The sequence below is a fragment of the Podospora pseudoanserina genome, chromosome 1 (genome assembly GCF_035222485.1).
Source record: "Podospora pseudoanserina strain CBS 124.78 chromosome 1, whole genome shotgun sequence".
NCBI classification, from domain to species: Eukaryota; Fungi; Ascomycota; class Sordariomycetes; order Sordariales; family Podosporaceae; genus Podospora; species Podospora pseudoanserina.
Window position 1 is genome coordinate 1,254,035 of NC_085920.1, and position 18,191 is coordinate 1,272,225.

At 53.0% G+C, this 18,191-nt stretch overlaps 4 protein-coding genes across 4 annotated transcripts; 2 read left to right on the forward strand and 2 right to left on the reverse strand.

The window, feature by feature from the left end:
• Window positions 1-4,484: 4,484 nt before the first annotated feature.
• Window positions 4,485-9,092, reverse strand: QC764_103430 (uncharacterized protein). Its single transcript, XM_062941574.1, has 4 exons — window positions 8,296-9,092; window positions 6,314-8,012; window positions 4,881-6,229; window positions 4,485-4,827 (listed from the first exon to the last, which is right to left on the reverse strand). Exons 1-3 carry the CDS (start codon window positions 8,527-8,529, stop codon window positions 5,928-5,930), a joined length of 2,235 nt encoding a protein of 744 aa, XP_062804444.1. The 5' UTR covers window positions 8,530-9,092; the 3' UTR covers window positions 4,485-4,827; window positions 4,881-5,927.
• A 2,782-nt stretch (window positions 9,093-11,874) lies between these two features.
• QC764_103450 (uncharacterized protein) lies at window positions 11,875-15,530 on the reverse strand. The gene is made up of 2 exons (XM_062941576.1): window positions 13,410-15,530; window positions 11,875-13,343 (listed from the first exon to the last, which is right to left on the reverse strand). Exons 1-2 carry the CDS (start codon window positions 14,081-14,083, stop codon window positions 13,046-13,048), a joined length of 972 nt encoding a protein of 323 aa, XP_062804445.1. The 5' UTR covers window positions 14,084-15,530; the 3' UTR covers window positions 11,875-13,045.
• Window positions 12,026-13,026, forward strand: QC764_103440 (uncharacterized protein). Its single transcript, XM_062941575.1, has 2 exons — window positions 12,026-12,328; window positions 12,390-13,026. Exons 1-2 carry the CDS (start codon window positions 12,106-12,108, stop codon window positions 12,851-12,853), a joined length of 687 nt encoding a protein of 228 aa, XP_062804446.1. The 5' UTR covers window positions 12,026-12,105; the 3' UTR covers window positions 12,854-13,026.
• Window positions 15,531-15,625: 95 nt separating the features above from the next.
• QC764_103455 (uncharacterized protein) lies at window positions 15,626-18,127 on the forward strand. Its single transcript, XM_062941577.1, has 2 exons — window positions 15,626-16,007; window positions 16,076-18,127. Exons 1-2 carry the CDS (start codon window positions 15,881-15,883, stop codon window positions 16,171-16,173), a joined length of 225 nt encoding a protein of 74 aa, XP_062804447.1. The 5' UTR covers window positions 15,626-15,880; the 3' UTR covers window positions 16,174-18,127.
• The last annotated feature ends 64 nt before the right edge of the window (window positions 18,128-18,191 follow it).

Genomic DNA, 18,191 nt, shown 5'->3' on the forward strand with positions numbered 1-18,191 from the left:
TCTTTGACCATCATATGGGCGAGATGTTGAGCACAAGGGAAATCAGACCAAGAGATTGTTCATTGGAATCAAGAATCCCTTTGACTTCTTCACAATCCCCTCATTCTCTATGAAGAAACTATTTACATTCCCAGACACATACTGGAAATTACCGGCGGCGTAGTTGAACAGCGAGTGTTGTCGACCCTTCCCCCCCAGAAGCTGAAAGGCGGCACCGGGGTCAAGGACCGGAGATGGTCGGCGATGGGTTTGATCCTCACTGGGGTGGTGGAAGGCCCTCCCGCCGAGGCGGAAACCAGACCATTCACTCGACTCGCCTCAATGCTCGGTGGCGCAACCCTAATCTTCCGCTCATCGATCATCAGAACCCCCCTGGTGTCTCTGTTTTTGTGGCTAGACGTCGCGAGTCCCGAGGAGAGCCTGCCATTGCTTGGTAACCTCGGAGAGAGCCTCACAGGCAGGAGGCTAGCACCTGGTCATGTTTAACAAGCCACAGTTGGTTTGGAGTCAATTCGATTGCCGCGAATAGACATTCGTCTACTGCTTTGGAATCGTGCTGGCGGCCGCGCCTTATGAGAGGGTTCCGTCCCTATTCCACTGCTGCTGCCCTATCAGATGGGCACAAGCACTTCGGTAGACGCCCTGCAAGGCAGGTGGGTTCTCGGGCAGACATGGGGGCCGGAAGCATCACCATCTTCTCAGGGTTTTTCTTTTCGCCTTGGTGCGGTCATTTGCTCCGGAGCCGGTTCCCTCCAACGTGGAACAACCAATTCGCGCTGCAGAGGGCCCCTGCTGCCTGTCTTGCCGTGTGCTATACGGAGACAGAAAGCAGGACGATTGGATCACATTGCAGATGCAGTCATCAACAATTCAGAAGAAAGGGCATAGTCACCAGAGGACGCGTATGTAATCGTGGTAGTCCCAAGTCGCGGTGTAGGGGTGGGAGCGGAGAGCGTGACATCTTCGGGAGGCTGGAGCCTTTCCCGTCACTGCGGATACATGCGGAGGTGTTATCATTCTCTGGTCTGTCCACGTTCCGTCATGTCTGCGGCCTTCGGGCGGACATATCCAGAATGAACCGCCAGTGCCTGAGGAGCCTAAATCCTTCGAATATCAGCACGGGGCTGTAGTTGTCCTTGTGAGACCATACCTAATTCTGGAGGCCCCGATGTATCTGCATGTCTCTCCACCATTGATCAAGCTGCTTGGGGGCCTGAATAGTGGTTGTCGTCCATGGTGTTCTTCTCGGTGTATATTGAGTGTCCTATGAGACTTCTTGATGTGCATTACGGTCCCAATTTCCCCCTTTTAGCATCACCGTTGTCACGGCCAGCATCAATATCAACTCAACGCAGGCCCCTCTGCATCTATCATGCCGCCGTCCCAGTCGATACACACATAACCTATCTGGGATGTAACACCGGGCCGGTTGTGGCCTCATGGCATCTTTCTTGGTTCCCTGACTCGCGGGCGATCGTCGAGGAAAGGGCCATCCAGCTCTATCCGCAGTTTACCCGTCAAGATCAAGATGAAACTCGGCTACCGACTTGCTTCCTTGATCGTCCCTAGAGCTAGTCCATTCGCACTGTTCTCTCAGCGTGGACGGCCGGTTGATTCTGCAGCTTCACTCCGTCCAAACATCAAATAGCAAGCAAGAAACAGGTCAAGCCAGATAAAACCAAGATTTAACGCCACGTTGTCGTCAACAGATGGATGATTAGAGTCATGTGGTGGGGGCGTTGGAGAAGATGCTGTTGGTTCTCTGCCCGCTTTCATTTTCGGATAGAAAAACAAGCGCCCACTCCACACCCTTCTGCTCCCAACAGGCGCACCCCTCCCCGCCGAAGGAAACAAGGATCTCACTCGTCCCATGCGGCCCCGTTCGATGGGGAATGAGCAGACTAAGCACCTTGATCCCCTGACTGCAGAAACTTAAGCGCGCCTAACAAGCTAAACAAGCATGTCTCCTGCATTAGAGCAGCCACAAGCCGCGGCAAGGGAAGGTCACATTACCAGTTACTTGACTGTACCTTATCCGGAGGCACGTACAGCAGAGAAAACCTGGGGGCCGGGGAATCTGACCTGTCGTGTGGGAGTGAGGGTCTGGGGAAAGACGGAGGTTCGGCGGAACTGTGAGCTGGGTGATTGGGAAGCAGCAACTGCCGCCTTTTGGACCAGACTTCCAGGCGACAATCAGGGGACTCATCATCGACAGGCAAGCAGCTCACTACTGAACTGAGGCTGCCAAAGGGAGGGTACCTATCCGCACACAACACAAGTTCGTCACAGCGATTATCAGGCAACCTCAACAACCACTTCGAATACTCACCATTCCCTTCCGGAGAGTTTTCCGCCTGACCGGTCGGGCTCGGGTCTATGATAGGAGGAGTCGGAAGGATAGACAGCGCCGGTAGGATCATTTACCTCGCCTGTTGTACCAGACTCTGAAGTAGCTTGGTGGTAACGTCACGCGTGACCACTCAGTCATTGAACCCTTACAAAGCAGCCGTATCATTGATACCATACCGTAATTACGACCACTCACCGGTCTGGCCCCTTAAATCCGGCCAGCCATGGTCCATCGAAATACGACTGACAGCATCGCATAGTAGAGGATCAGCTGATCAGATGATCTTCATCATGTCGACCACAAAGCAACACCCGGACTGGCTACAGATCGAGCTTATTACACTTCACTTTCAGACTGCTTGTGAAGGCAAGCATGCTGTCAAAGTCCACACAGTATGAACATTGTTCAACCGCAAATCTCACTATCGAGGAGCTACTAGGTATGCTACAACCTAGGACGAAAACCGACATATCCTTCGAAGCAAGCCGAGACGAGTCGAGAGCGGGCTTTTTCTGCGGCCGCCTTCGACCATCCACAGGTTATGTTTCAGCCCTAGGAGTTACCGAACGGGCATGGCGTTGTCCCCTATCTGCAGCAAGTTTGTCATCATGTGAGTGGTTGACGGGGAATAAAGCGGTGATGATGAACAACTGGTGGTATCGGCACCCGCGGGTGACCGTTGAGCTGCCTCTCCAGCAAGTCAATGATGTGACCGGCGCCCAACAACTACTACACTTTTTACTCTGTTGCAAAAACTGTAGCTTCCAACATCATCCACTCTCGAGTCTCGAATATACGATTCGACGAACCATCGCAGCTCGATAGTGCTTACCTACAAGAGTTAAACAGACATGGGTATACGTACTCTTCCCTCTTGTCAGACTAACAAAATGGAACTGTGCATATCTACGGTAACCTCATGGTACGACAATGGAGAGGCATGAACTCACCCCTTTGATATTCAATCCTTCAAAAAAACAAACGGGGAACTTTTCGAGGGTTATCTCCCTTTTCGAGTTCATTAGCTTCTCCCCTGTTCCTGTCTATGGGGTAGACTGATGATACCTTACACTAACCGCCTCGCCAACAACAACGCCCTCACATATCCCGCTCACAGGGTAGCTAGCTGCCGCTGTATTATTCGCTGATCGGTCCTTTTGTTCCTGACACTTTTGTTATTTACACACTTAAGCCCATTCCGGTAGTATAGTATGATATGACTGCACAGGGGACAGGGTAATGCAGGGCTAGTGGGTAAGGTACACGTATACCCATGTCCAATAGCGACCCTCAAAATCACATTTGTTGATGTCTGCCGGGCTACCTAGCGATAAAAGCACCTTACATACATGAAGCATGTGGACATCAACAACATCAACTGCCTCTTCGTGCCGTGAGCCGGCGGTAAGACCAAACGAAAATGCATGCAACGTGGGGTCGCCAGACAACAACAACAACAATTTCCAGAGACAATTTTCGTGTTCTAGAAGCGGCACGGGAGAGAGAACACACAAGAAAACGCCTGCGAGGGTGTGGCGTAGCACTTTTTCTCTCTTCCTCCCTCTCCCCTTTCACCACCGCTCACTTACACTACATATGCGCACTAAAACAGTTTTAGCTCTAGCTCTCGATAACCGCCCGGCGGCACCCCCAGCGCCGCCGCAACGGTCATTGCCGAAAGAGAGGAGGTTCTTTTTTCTCACCCACGCAAAATACCTAGTGCTGGCATTGTACCTGCTTGCTTTAACCCCAAAAGCAGATCGACCAGTTAGATTTCTTGCTCTGAAAAGAGATATATTCCATCAGAGGTTAACGTCCTGTCTTGGCGCTTAAACACAGCAGCGTTGTCATTGCAGCATCTTGGGGGTTGATTGCCTACCTTACCTGACCATCGAATCGTAAATATGAACGAAAAAAAAAAGACAAGACTTTTGTGGCTGAGAACCCTACATATCCCCATCATCATCTTGGGGGCGGCACGCCATACAAACACAAGATCTCTACATGATGAAAAGGTGACGACGGCTTGGAGCGCACAAGGCTTGATTCCATTCGAAACAGGTATGATATCCTGTTACCCGGGAATAAACAAACACATTCACAATAAGCTAGCTCATCCCCCCCCCCCCAACGTCTGCCATGCGCCCTCCCGTCTCTTGTTAGCTCAAGTAGCTCACAGGTCTTCACCGCGGTGGGTTACCAACCTTGTTAGTTCACCCTTCCAGAATCCTCCCTATCTTGGGTTTGGGGCGGCGGCGAGGTCGCCACGCGAGAAGCGGCGCTGTTGAGACACTTGAGCGGAGACATGGGATGAACAACAAGGGCAGGCAGGCGGGCGGTGGTTGTTGGCGGTCTTGTCCGTCCATTCTGTCTGGTTAAAGTGTACGAAGCTTGAATTGCGCGGCCTGGCGCAGTGAGGTAGGTGGTGGTGGTGGTGGCCTGTATCATGAGGCAGATTTTCAGGGATGCAAATTTACCTTACCGAGAGGCCAGTGTGTGGCTGTGTGTGTGTTCATGATAACTACCTTACCACCGCCTGCCGAGATGGATCAATCTACGTTATCGGGTAGCAAGCAATTACGAGCGTGGTTCAGCCCCTCAGAGATAGCAACAAACCACTCTCAAGTCTGAAAAGGGAAACAAGAAGCAAAAGAGGATCAAAATAGTGAAATTGACTTGTTGTGATCCAATCATGCAATCTTTCCTCATCAAAGCAAACTGATAAGAATGGAAAGAAGGGAGGGAATGGGCAGTGAACGTTTCGTATTAAAAAGAAAAATAATAGAAGAGCAGGCGATCTAAAATGAGATTGGTAGGGGAACGGCAGTTTTAGAAGTATGCCTCCAAGCCACCTCCGCCAATCCTTCGACTTCCCCCTGAGACAAGATCTGGGGAAGAAAGGGGCTGGAGGTATCACTGCTATCCAGTCATGGAGAACTGAGACACGACCGAACCGAGAGCTGAGTCTCAGGCGGGAGCGGCCCTGCTGTGACACATGAGGCTGTCTGGCATGTGCTTGAACGAGACCTGGAAACCTGGAAAGGTGCTCCTAGAATGGGCTCTTGAATACAGTCACATAAGCCTTGCTCGCAACAAACACACCGGCGGTCTTGCTATGAGTAGGTGCTGTATCATTCTTCTCGTGCTCCGCTTGTGCAACTGGCTCTGATATGATGAATTCGCGCCAATCCTTCTCGCTTCGAACAACCCTCTACAGGTTACTCCTTTCCGTCTTTCAAACTTGAACTGGTGCTTTTCTTTTCCGACCATAACCAAAACCCAATGTTATAACATTACCTGCCTGACCACCTGACCAGATCCCAACCAGAAAATTACCCATTTCATTACTATGTGCGCCAAAATATAGTGGTGGGGTATTTCATAAAAAATAATAACCACAGAAACGCAAAGGTTTTGAAAAGAAAACAAAAAAACATATACTTCGTTCAAAGAAACAATCTGCCCAAAAAAGATGCCAAAAGTGACGGCAAAACCAACCATGCTGTGCGCTTGCTTTCGCAAGCTAAGTATTTCTTACAACAACTGACGATGTGTCGGTCTTCCCATGAGCGGCACACTAATTAGCATCGATGGGAGGGACAAAAGTGTAGTTGAAGTCGATCAAACCGTCCAGCATCCAGTGCTGGGGATCCCAGACATCATAGGTGGTGGTGGCGTTGCCATAGGGCAAACCGTCCAGCATGGCACCGCCACCACCGAGGGCGGAACCGCCTGCGCTGGGCGTGAGGGCGCCGTTCGACGTTGCGATTCCCAAGTTTGCGGGGATGCTGTGCGGTGGAGGAGCTAAAGTGGTGTCGAGATGAGTCGAAGAGGCTGATGATTCATTAGCTGAATCAGGATGCGTAGGCTGCTTGAGAGCTACCAAGGACATTTAGCTTGGAGTGATTCGGTAGGGGAGGGAGGAAAAGAAAGAGCAGGCAAAAGAAAAGAATCAAAACTTACCATCGAGCGTACCCCGACCTCTTGCTTGGTACTCTTCTCGCCAATGCCAAATCGAGTCAAATACCAAGCTCATACTATGGCGGCACCGGACTTTTAGCTGCAAGCTGTCGTCGATCTCTGGGTTATCGTTGGCCTGGAATGAGGGGCTGATGGCGTCGATACGAGCGCCGTTCCAGATCTGCACCATCAGTTCAGCTAACCGCCAGTTCAAGTCGTTTTGAATCACGCTGGTGGTTCTGATGGCTCGAATGGCGCCGTGGAACAGGTTTCTGCCCCGCTCAAAGTCGATCTGTTTAGCGAAGAAGGATCGCATAAGTTTGAGCAAAGCGAACCCGGCTGCGACCAGCATTTGCTGAATGTAGTTGGTAGCATACTGAAGGAAATAGGAGTCGCGGACTTGGTACTGATACTCTTGAGGACATTGCGACTGCGATTGCGAATCGCCCTCCAGAATGTAGTCAAGATAGCTGGTGGTGGCCCGCCAAAGAGCCATCAGGTCGTCCAGGTACGCGGGTGTTTTACTGGAGTCAAAGAAACCAGCCAGGCGGAGATGAAGACCTGCTGCCCGCAAGTGAAGATTAATGATGGGTGAGAGGTTCTGTGACAGAATGGAAGCTTGGAGCTCGTTGAACTCGCGACGATACACACGCATCAACATGGCGCGGTGTTCGTCGCCCGCGACACCTCTGGGGTCGCTGGCATTGCTATACATCTCTTTGGATACCTTGTCGCAGAAGCGTTCTATTTGCAGCCTTGCCTCCAGCTCGGGCCCCAAAGAGAAAAGTCCTGATTCGCCGCCGCGAACAGCCAACGTCCAGTCGTACAGCGTCGAAGCCGGCTGACCATACCCTGTACCAATCGTCTGTGCAACAATATTGCACACTGCCCAAGTCTTGATACGGTCGTGCAGGCCATCATTGTTGAGTTCGACGGCGACTCGAGAAAAGTCGTTGATGTGGTTGGGCCGGTGCAGTCCGATGCCGGTGGCAATCTTCATCAGCACCCCGCAAAGGATGTGCGTGGGGTCGGATGATGTAGTGCTGGTAGGCAACGGCCATGTGCAGAGCAGACATAACGCCTTGACAACGTAGTAGCTCTGTGGAACCTCTCCGATGGTTGTCCAGAGATATCTTGTCAGGGGACCCGAGAGTTTAGTGAGGATGGTGGGATCGGGCAGAAACCTCCTGCTCGCAACCGCAACGATGGACCAATACAGTAACGGGTGCTGTTGATAGTATTGGTCTGGTGTCTGGTTTGGATTCAGAAATGGTAAGAATGGATGATAGCAGTTGAAGAACTGGCTGAACAGCAGACTTTCATGTTCTTCTGTGATTCGAAAGTCGTCAAGCTCGCGGGCAATGCGAGGTATCGTATAGGAGCCGCCCCGTTTGAGATGGAGCAAGGATGACACAGCTTCGTCAGAACCCATCAGGGACGGATTGCGGGTATGCGTATACTGGCTGGCGACGACGGGGGACTGCAGCTGCGAGTGGATAGCCTCATCATCTTCCTCAACCGTAAAGCCCTGGGCCTTGGCCGCCTGCACGGCACGACGTAGCTTGTCGATCTCCTTCTCCATCTCGGCATGCTTCGACCTTTTGCCAATGCGTTTGAAGTTGGACTCGATCTTGCACTCGAGTTTGAGGCGGTTGCACCTGGAGCAGCCTTGAAAGGGATCCTGGACGACATCGCAGCGCAGCTGGAGGGGGGAGAATGCGGATACAGAGGTTAGTCGAGAACGAACAGCAGACTACTACTAGACACAAAACGCCAAACAGATGACGGGAGGGTGCGCTCCGGAGACCGGGCCGGAGAACGGAGACGGCCGGCCGGCAGCCAGAGTATAATTTAGGGGCATATAGACAAGTGGACTCGGGGCCAGACTCGGCACCGGGTCCGGGTTGACGGTTGGATGTGGATGGGATGATGACTCAAAAGACCCTGGGCCTGGGGATGAAAAGTAAGCGAGATGCTGTTCTCACCTTTTGCTGGCGGCACTCATTACAGGCACGTTTGACACCGGGTAGGCGGCGGCCCTTGGCCTCGGGGGAGGCATCACCACGCTCGGTGACATGGTGGTCGTCGTCTTGGTCGTCGTGGTCGTTGTCCAGCAGACTAGCCGGGCTGCTGTCGATGATGCTCCGTTTCCGCTTGTGAGGACCAGCGCCGTTCGCGCCATGGCTCCGCATGCCAGCCGCAAACTCGGGGCTTTCCATGCTGCCGGCAGATCAGGTCTGGTCGATGTCGGCCCAATCCAACTTCACTTAAGGCGACCCAAGGCCTCGATAGCAAGTAGCAAGGCAGGCAGTGGTGTTCCGGGTGGTCTCGGGTGGTGGTGGGGGGGGGGGCCCAATGTCGGTGTAATCAGGCGATCAGACGTGTGTGGGCTCGTGGACTCCCAATCGGCCGTGACGGAACGGGACGTATCCAGATAGGGTGATGGCCGCGGCAAGTAACAAGACTACGTATACGGGCAGACGGGTGGTCTAGGTGGTCCGGTCTCGCGCGATGCGATGTGCGAGTTCTGGAGGTGAAAAAGCCGATTTACGGAAGGCTGGTCAGTCTTTGGCCGCCAAACCTTTCCTTGTATGGGCGGGGGCTCAAAACGAGCGGGGGGAGCTTCAGCACAGATTTTCAAAAAGTGCGGGGATTGATCTGAACATCTGATTGGCCGCCAGGTGGCCTCATCTCGACAACAGGATGACTCGGTTGCTCCCCTCCACGTGTGCAGCAATGGGCCCTGCATGTCGCCATGTCAATCACTCCAAGAGTCGTTCTCGTTGTTGACATTTAATCTGTGGTGCGTATCACTGTCCATCTCAGACAACACACTCCTGGCACACGGCTACACAGAGAAACACAGCAGTCGTCAACGACATTGGTGGGACAAGAAGGCCATTGTGCCTCCACGCCGAGTCTTTGCCAAGGATCCCTCCTGCCATCAGGTCACTTGCCCAATCCAAGTCAATCCATGTTTTGGGTGGTGGTGATGTTGGGATAGGGTGGTTTGGTTCACAACCCTAACCCTTGATTGATATCAAGGTCTTCCGTCCACCTTTTGTAACGCCACCTAGATTTACCTGCGGTGACAATAGAACATGGACATAGAGAGAGAGAGAGAGAGAGAGAGAGAGAGAGAGAGAGCTAACTGGATTGCCAGGGGTTCATATGAGACCAGATGGATCTTTGGCTTCGGACTTCAACCTCCCCGCAAGGCTGAAGTGGGTATCCATTAGCTTCGTTTCTTTTCCTACTCTTCCCGAACAGGAAGCTATTCAATCGTCTTATACAATTAGCGGCCGGTGACGGCGATCGTTAGCCATGGCGCAATTGCTCTGTGGATTACCGCTCGTCCGTCACCCAAAACGGTCTTGACGTTGGGCGCGTTGCGCCTTATCAACCGCCCTTTCGTCGAAATAGCTATCATGTTCACGTTCGGCAAAACTCAAAGGTATCATGGCAATTAATTTCCGAGGACTTCTGAATTCAGCAGGCAATCTTTCACCACGTCGCGAATATCCGAGTGGTCTGCTCGTACGGAGATCAGTTAATTACTGCGGCCGCCTTCTTGTTTCCATCAAGATATATCCTTTTTGGGCACCCTGGTAGAGGCCTGATATCCAGGAGCAATGGTTTTATTCTACTTTTCTCGTCACCGCCACCCTTCGCAATATCTTGAAGACCCTTCAGGCTGCCTGGTTGGACTGCAGCGGTCTGCACATAGGAACTTATTACTTCCAGTATCCGTAACGTCTCGGCTGCTATGCTAACAAGGTCCGTCACAAGTTCCTCGCCGATCTCCCCGACCGGTCAAAACCATTGATCTGGGAGGGGGGGCAGCAGTCGACCATCCTGGAGCTTGGTACCCGAAATAATACCTGGCACAGTTTGATGGTGCTCCCCTCCGCCGCACTTGGTTCTCGCGGCTACCATCTTTCATCGCCTTCTACCCCTGGTTCGACGAGTGATATTTGAAACAGCTACGAGCTTGGGATCTCGTGAAGGTGGCCGAGTGATGGTGCTGAGAACAACCACGTCGCAATTTCACAGCACATCAGCACTGTGTTCCCTGTGTTGTATCTGCACAGTATGGCAAAGTTCCAAAAATGACTTTCGCGTCTGGGTTCCTCGAGGTTGGAAGATGGGCGTCCTCGCCCCCATCATTCACCCTGATCACTGACAGCGGCCCGGAGACTTTTCCTGTTCCATGTTGATCTCCTGTTGCTGCTGTCCAATAGCCCATGGCTATGGGCCAGAGCCATGGAGGAGGGTTGCCGCCGTGGAGATGAATTCCGCCGCCCAGGCGGAGATGATAGACAACCAAGACGCAGCCCTAGGAGATGAGATCACGGTCTGGCCCCTTGATGCATGTAGCATGCTCTGGCTTGCAGGAACGGCTGACGAATCGGTTCGATACAGAGGGTGTGGTGCCATGAGTCGAAGATTGTATGGGGTTGTGGTGTGCTTGCTTGTCTGTTACTTGTCTGTAATTTCAAGTGCTATGCGTATCCGCGATCAGGTGGGAGATGTACCAGTACTGGTACCGGTACAACAACAGCAAACCCACGTGTGCTGTTGGTTGATGTTCTGGGCCAACATGCATATTTCTGCAGATCGGCTGTTGGTTCTCCCTCCGGAAGCCATTGGCGGCTATCGAGACACGCCGAGAGGCGAGAAGGATTGGTGATTTAACAAAGGATCTGTCGAGAATGCTATTTCGCTCGCTGCAACTGGCCGGATCTGGCGATGCTCCGGGGGTGGCTGCAGACCTACCGTGGGGAGGGAGGCGAGGACATATCACCGCCACGTCTTCCCGCATATAGGGCAGACACAGGTGATTTGACGCGTTTATTTGAAAAGAAGACTATGAGGCCGTGGTTGTTGCGTTAATTCGTGGATCGAAGGCACATTGCTGCCTGATAAGCTGCCTTTTATTTCAGCTCACCGTAGCAGCCTTTTACGGTACTCTGGGGCCAATTGTTTCGAATAGTGCCGAAGAACGATGACCGCTGACGGCCGCCACGGCAGAATACATCGAAGTGAATCCTGTACAAGGGTGGTTGATACCTTCGTCACTCTGTCATGGCAACAGCATGGTCATGTCCTGTCCTTGCTGGTGCGTTTTACAGCCCACGCCCTGGACAAAAGAATTACTGGCAGTTATTTTGTCTCCAGGGTGTGGCTGGGCCTGCGAATTTTGACAATTATTTCGATGGTGAAACCAATCTGATTGCGCTAGACATGTTCACTGGAGCGAGAGTGAAGGGGTAACAGGGCAGCTTAGGCAACCGACAGGGTGACAGGAACCGTCCCTTCCAGCTCTGGTGGCACAGAGAGTGGAAAGTAAGAACCTCGTTGAGATAACTAGATTTTATAACGAGGATTTCAAAATCAACATCAATTACTCCGTCTGTAACGAAGGTGCATGGGGTACCGTAGGTGCCTCTAGCCATACGCACATTTAGTGGGCTTTGACGCGGATAGTTAGCTTCGTAGACGAACTATAGTAATACAACTCAAATAGAATATGCAACACATTCATCATCATTTCAAAAAGCATTGACTTAGCTCACATCTAATTTGGATGCAAAGTGATGATGGTGGTGATTACCCCTTTTTTTACCTAAGGAGGTGGCGAGAGCTCAAAAATCAGCCACATGCACTAAATAGAATGTGGCTGAAGCTCTTCCTGTATCAATGACGTTGCACCCCATCGCCAATCGCAAAACGGAAAAGTTGCGAACTTTGACTCTCTCCAAGCACGATATTTCCCTGAAGATATCGGCTTCAAAATGGGCGGCGCAAGCTCCAAACCAGCACAGAATGCTGTGCGCAAGTTTCCGACCAGAGCTCCAGGATCCGCGACCCCCTCGTCTCTCACAGCTGTGAGAAATGCAGCTCCAGAATCAACAACACCACCAACGCCATCTCCAGCATCTCGAGCGCAAGCACAGGCTGTACCCCCAAAGTCCACAACTCAACTTGCGCCACGGCCCTCTGTCACGAAGAATGAGTGTTAGTACTGCCTTTCCGACAGATATCCAACCAACATTATGTGCTAACAACCTACCCAAAGCCGCCGGTCGACCCTCTCCATCTTCGAAACAAGATTCCTACTCCGCAAACCCAGACAAGACCCCCTCAGATTACCCATCCACCGCTTTTGCCTCGCGCCTCAAACAAATGGGCGCTGTCCAGCCTAACCCAACATACTCCCCCTCCTCAATAGCATCGCCGCTAGTCGACGCTTCAGGCATTTCTCAGTCCATCTCCGGCCCCATGTTTCCCTCGGCGAAGAATAACCCTACTCTTGGAGCGCTGGAAAACCGCAGGCGGCTAGAGGAACAGGCAAAGCGGGAGATGGAGGACTGGGGCAAGTCTACTCATCAAGGGAAGGAGCTCTTGGATATCGGCACCATTAAGAAGATCTTCGTCCTGAGTGAACAGGGCGAGTCAGACCAGGCGATTGAGAAACAACTAGGGCTGAAAAAGGGGATCGTGGCTAAGCTCGGAAGGGACTTTCTCTCCATCGCCTCATGAGCGTAAGCAAGTAAAAAGGGACAAGAAAGCAACTTCTTATACCAAGTCCTGCTCCTGCCGGCGTAGGCTATCAGACCCTTGGAACCCCCTCTTGTAAGACTAGAAACCAAAGGAAGAACGAAGAGATAGGACGTCTCTTCCTGTACAAATACCATACGATACCCGTCTTTGAACTCAACCCCCAGCTCAAGTTTACCAAGCACAGTGCCCTCCGTCCACTCTCAAGTCAGCCCCCGTCATAAAGCTGCTTGCCTCGCTGAGCAAAAAGATGGCCGCGCCTCTGTACTCTTCCGGATAGCTCAGTCGCTTCAACATGTTGGCATCCGGCCAGGCGGTCCTCCGTTCGGGAAAGGCGTCGAACAAGCCTGCCGTCATAGCCGTGACGATGTACCCGGGCGAAAGCGAGTTAACTCTGATGCCGTGCTCACCCCACTCCGCGGCGAGGTTTCTCGCAAGCTGCAAGACCGCAGCCTTGGAGGCGTTATACGCCCTATTCATGATCATCTCATTAGCATCCCCAAGCATGCTCATCAGAAAAGAGGGAAGAAAAACTCACGGGCAAATCAACCCCCTATTCGCCACCGTCCCACTCATGCTGCCCACGAGCACCAAACTCCCCCTCTGCTTTCGTGCAATCATCTCCCTCGCCACCGCCTGCGCGGTCATGAACACGCCCGTGACGTTCACCCCCATCATCTTGTCGACATCTTCCTTTTTGTACTCGAGCGCGGGCGTCTCTTGTTGTATCCCTGCCGCGGCGACCAGGCCGTTGATTTTCCCTTCCTTTTCTGCGATGCCGCCGACGATGGTCTCCAGGGCGGATTGGTCACGCACGTCGACTTGGTGGGCGGTTAGGGCGCCGGAGGGGAAGGACTGCTGGACGGAGAGGAACTCGGGAGTTGGGGGGAGGAGGTCGAGGGCGTGGACTTTGGCGCCGGCGGAGAGGAGGGCTGCGGCTTGGGTTAGGCCTAGGCCGCGGGCGCCGCCGGTGATGAGGATGATGTGGTTTTGGAGGGTGAAGAGGTCTTTGAACGGCGGGGAGTAAGGGGGTTGGGTTAAGTCGGTTTGGAGGGAGGTGGAGGAGGAGAAGGGTCGGGTGGTGTTGGGAAGGGGGATGGTGGTGGTCTGACGGGTGATATGAAGTGGGTTGTTTCTGGGGAGTGAGGTGGCAGGTCGCAAGGTCATGGATCTGGCTGCTCTGGAGGCAGTTCTGGGGAGGAGGGAGGCCATTTTTTGTGGCTTTCTGACACGTTCTTGGGGTGTTGGTCTCTTGAGGGTCTGTGGGGGCTTCCGAGAGTGTGTCTGCTGGAGGCTTTGTGTCGCAAGCAGTTGTCTCGCTTGTCTTTGGAGGAATGTGAAGTCGAGGCAACAATGATACACGGAGACTGTTATATAGGCTCTCAAGCCTCTCAGGTCCCTGCATTAGACCACATCTTAGCGCGAGTCTATCTGATACACATAGGTACACATCATACGCCAATTCTGATGATCAATCACCCTCCTCTTTCAGATTCCCCTCTCGGCCCCTATCTGCCAGCTCAACTCGATCCTCAAGCCTCAGATTCAAGTCCGAACCGGCACAACCCCAGGATACGGTGCAGCTAACAACGCCGTGTCATGCAACCGGTGAGATGGCCCTGGACCGGTCAACTTCAGATCCAACCCTACCCACTCACCCAAGTCCAATAGAACGGGGCCTGAACCGTATCAAGAACCGCAGTAGCACGCAATATCAAACGTGGTTGCCTCCTCCCACTGCTACAGCATCGAGATGCAGATTCGAGACCGCCCAGCTAAACGCCGATCACCTCGATGTGGGGAAAGCTCGAGGGAGCATTGGATTTTGGAGCAGCGACGGGTTTTCCTCTTGAGGAAGGGCCGAGGGGTAGTAGATATCTGGGCGCGTGGCCTACAGTGGTCTCAGCACACAACATGATGTTGACTGATGGTAGAATGACGCTGGCCAGTGGTTCGGGCACCCCACTCGCACAGTTGATGTCGAAAGTGGCAGAGAGCGGAGCTATAGCTGCAGCAAGTCGAGAAAGCAGCTAGAGGGGTGTGATTCTCAGTAGCGTCCTTTTATCACAAAGCGTCCCGATCGAGCGGCGTACATCTCAAGGTGACAAGTCAACCTGCACGAGATGCACCTTGATAAATCCCGAACCAGGTCCCAGTTGGTCCAGATCGCGACTGGCTCGCTGTATCCGCGCCTATTGGCTTGAAGCCAACAGGCTAGGTTACTTTCTACCACCATCACATCGATTACCAGTCTGTTGTGAATGGAGGAGATTCTGCCCCTCGAGCCATGGCAAGTGTGAGGTAGGACAGGAGAGAAACAGCCGGCTCGCGGCTTGGGCCGGATGCTGTCCTACCCACCACATAGACATTGTCTACACCACCGGAAAGATTGAAGTCGCTCCCGCCATGGTTCCCGCGCTGACCACTTATCTTGGGGTACACACCTTCTCGGCAGTTGTATTCTCTGTCCCACCATATCGCAGTTCGATATCCTCGATTCCTGTTGAGACATGGCCATCGCGAACCTTGTTCCCCCGTTCTCTGATATTTTCGCGAGACATTCGCTGAAATGTTCTTTCTATAGAGGGGTTCGGTCGCCAAGCCCGGATCCCCCGCTTCTGCATGCCGGGTAACGTAACCGCGTTCGGCATCTCCGTGAGCTCGTTGCGAGTTGATCAAGGGAATGAAAAGGCAGGTCGGCCCTCCTGGAAATCTTCCGAAACCAGGCTCATCTTCCGCAGCGTGCCCGGTCCAGGGGGCCATCCGGCATGCAGGTTGCGCGTTCCGGCTCCGACATGCGACCTTACGTAAGAAACCCCCATTCTTTGCGCCGGCTCAAGTTGCGATGGAATTGCTATTTCAGTATTTCAGGTAACCCGCACGAGCCATGGTGCCCTCTAAGATGCCCCTTTCAATATCCCGCGGCGGCCCTTGCCTTTCCTATGTCCTGTTATCAACACCAATACCTCAACGGCCGAGTTTCATCATGACTCAGCGGCCCACTGTAACATGCTGCTCTTGATAAGCATGAACTATCGGCCTTCGTATGGATGCTCCTTTTGCACCCAAAGAGAGCCAGCCGGAGCAAAAGAAGCGGCGCCAGCAGCAACAGCAGCAATGTCCGGTCCTGGCATAGGTTTGTGCTGATGGTTCCTTTAGCATGGGGTTTGGCGTAGCTGCGACGAGCGCGCTAATCAACGGTAGGAGGAAGGTTCCCCAAAAGGGACTCGGGTTGTGTCGGTGCGGGCCAAGAATCCGTGCTTTCGGGAAGACCCGCCGGGTCGCCGATCTCTTTGCCTTGACGACAACCTCCGGAGCTCCGTCTCCGGACGGGACGGCACCGCACACTACACAACGGGCGGAACAAGAACAGATATTTTTTTCTCGCTGATATCCATATCCCCACAGCGCCATAATGAGTGGTTTAACGTTGTTCCCAGCCGTTCGAATCGGGGGATCTGCAGATAGCCTTCTATTATTCATTCCCGACAGTGGACCCTCATGCGTAGTAATTTGCTTTTTTACGAATACCGGTGCAGCTAGAAGCCACCAATCGGCGATCGGAAAGACGGCAAGACTCTCTGGTGGAGAGAGCATCTCAGCAGATGGTCACGAATTCCTTCAGAAATGGCTGATGGTGATGTGAACATGTCGCCAGATGGGGGTTAGGGTCATTGGCACAGTGGGCAAAGAGTGGCTCCTGTGTGTGGAGGCTGATGATGCTTAGCTGACGCGCCAAACTGGCTTCAGCAATCCGCTGACCGCTTCTCCCCTCAATTCAACGTTTCACCATGTCTGCGTTAGCCTCTTCGAACCGTCTTCTCGAACGATTTGCCATGGCGTAGCTCACCAGCCCTCCAACCGCAACGTCAATCAGGCCCGAACGGAACGATCCGTCATGCCATGCGTGGCTTCCCGCGGCTTTCCTTTTTTGACAAAAACGGAGACTTGACACCTCGCTTGATGCTCATCTCTTTGGAGATTTGCAACTGGAGCCGCCAAGTTGCACGGCTTTCGCTAGGTTTCGCGCCGACGTCTTCCTCAGCAAAAGAAACAGCCATGACCGAGGCTTCAGGCGAAGTCATACGATATCGGATTGCCGAAGCGACGTCCCCATGATGGACCAGGGTCTCGGTGGGTGATGGGTGAGGCGACAGCAGGGGTACCTGAACCCCCGTGTCCAGTCTCTCCATTGATATCTTTCGATTTGTGTCCTTCTAGATTTTCTGCCGAACCGCCGCACCCCGACTCGAGCCATTCCATCCAGGACCCTTGGAGATTGCCTGAATAACACGAGAAGAGCGCTTTCGTCTATTGAGCTGGCGTCAAACTTTACGCCATGGTTCGTCGGAATTATCGGGTTCAAGCCATGGCCACGGTGCAACTCTTGTGATGGGGATATGACAGCAATCTGACAGTGACAGCGGGCTCTCGTTGCTGTCAACCCTTCATTTGTCTCTATCGACAAAATTCCATTCACCATCCCTGTCTGTACCCATATCCCGATGACGTCGATTCCATTCCGGTGGGCTCGGAGAAAAATTAACCTCGAAAATCCGCACAAAACGGCAGCAAGCCCGACGACACAGTGGCCTAGCCAGCAATCGACCTCTTGGCAGAGCGGGGAGTGGAAACTATGGCAATATATTTGTGGGATAATATCACCAGGTCCCTCATGAATAGCCGGCACTAGGTGGGAGACGGTTCTGCTCCGTCGTGATGGGAGATTGTGTATTTCCAAATAGTCCCGTATGGGTGACTTTTCGGGCAGCAGAAAGAGCGTGGCGTCCGAAAATCCGCACAGAACCACGCGACTATGGGCTCCTGTGACAGGCATGGCACAGACCCGCAAGGCTGAAGCCATCGCCAAGTTGTGTCGGCAGTGGAACTCGTGGGACTGGAGCACCCCCTGCACGACACATGGCAGCCTCGAGTGGCAGCGATGGGACCCTCGCAACACGGAAAGACTTTTCCAAACAGCGCTTCGCACACACATGTCAATCTAGCAATCTTCTGGTTCATCCTTGCGAGCCGCGACTATCGTACGAGCTAGCTGACCTAGGCCGGACTATGACTCGCCGCGCCCTTGAAAAAAAAAAACATCAATTTCCACTTTTTCGGTTTCACCCTGTGTGGTATATAGTCAACACCATGTCCCATCACGGCGCCCGCAGGACCGCTGGTCTTTCACACAGTAGCAGCTCTGTAGTATTTGTAGGCCAAGCAAGAGAATAGCAGCAGCAGCTTGGCACCCACGCCGGTTTCTCGCCCCGTCCATCCGTTCGTTCGTTTTCTCGATTTATCGGTTGACCAACTTCCA

Excerpts from the sequence above, each read along its gene's own strand:
- QC764_103430 (XM_062941574.1), bottom strand. The coding sequence starts at position 8,529 with ATGGAAAGCCCCGAGTTTGCGGCTGGCATGCGGAGCCATGGCGCGAAC. Across the intron at positions 8,013-8,295 it reads ATGAGTGCCGCCAGCAAAAG|CTGCGCTGCGATGTCGTCCA; the intron begins GTGAGAACAGCA and ends TCCCCCCTCCAG. Across the intron at positions 6,230-6,313 it reads AGGTCGGGGTACGCTCGATG|CTCTCAAGCAGCCTACGCAT; the intron begins GTAAGTTTTGAT and ends TGTCCTTGGTAG.
- QC764_103440 (XM_062941575.1), top strand. The coding sequence starts at position 12,106 with ATGGGCGGCGCAAGCTCCAAACCAGCACAGAATGCTGTGCGCAAGTTT. Across the intron at positions 12,329-12,389 it reads CTCTGTCACGAAGAATGAGT|CCGCCGGTCGACCCTCTCCA; the intron begins GTTAGTACTGCC and ends ACCTACCCAAAG.
- QC764_103450 (XM_062941576.1), bottom strand. The coding sequence starts at position 14,083 with ATGGCCTCCCTCCTCCCCAGAACTGCCTCCAGAGCAGCCAGATCCATG. Across the intron at positions 13,344-13,409 it reads AATAGGGGGTTGATTTGCCC|GGCGTATAACGCCTCCAAGG; the intron begins GTGAGTTTTTCT and ends GATCATGAATAG.
- QC764_103455 (XM_062941577.1), top strand. The coding sequence starts at position 15,881 with ATGCTGCTCTTGATAAGCATGAACTATCGGCCTTCGTATGGATGCTCC. Across the intron at positions 16,008-16,075 it reads AATGTCCGGTCCTGGCATAG|GAGGAAGGTTCCCCAAAAGG; the intron begins GTTTGTGCTGAT and ends AATCAACGGTAG.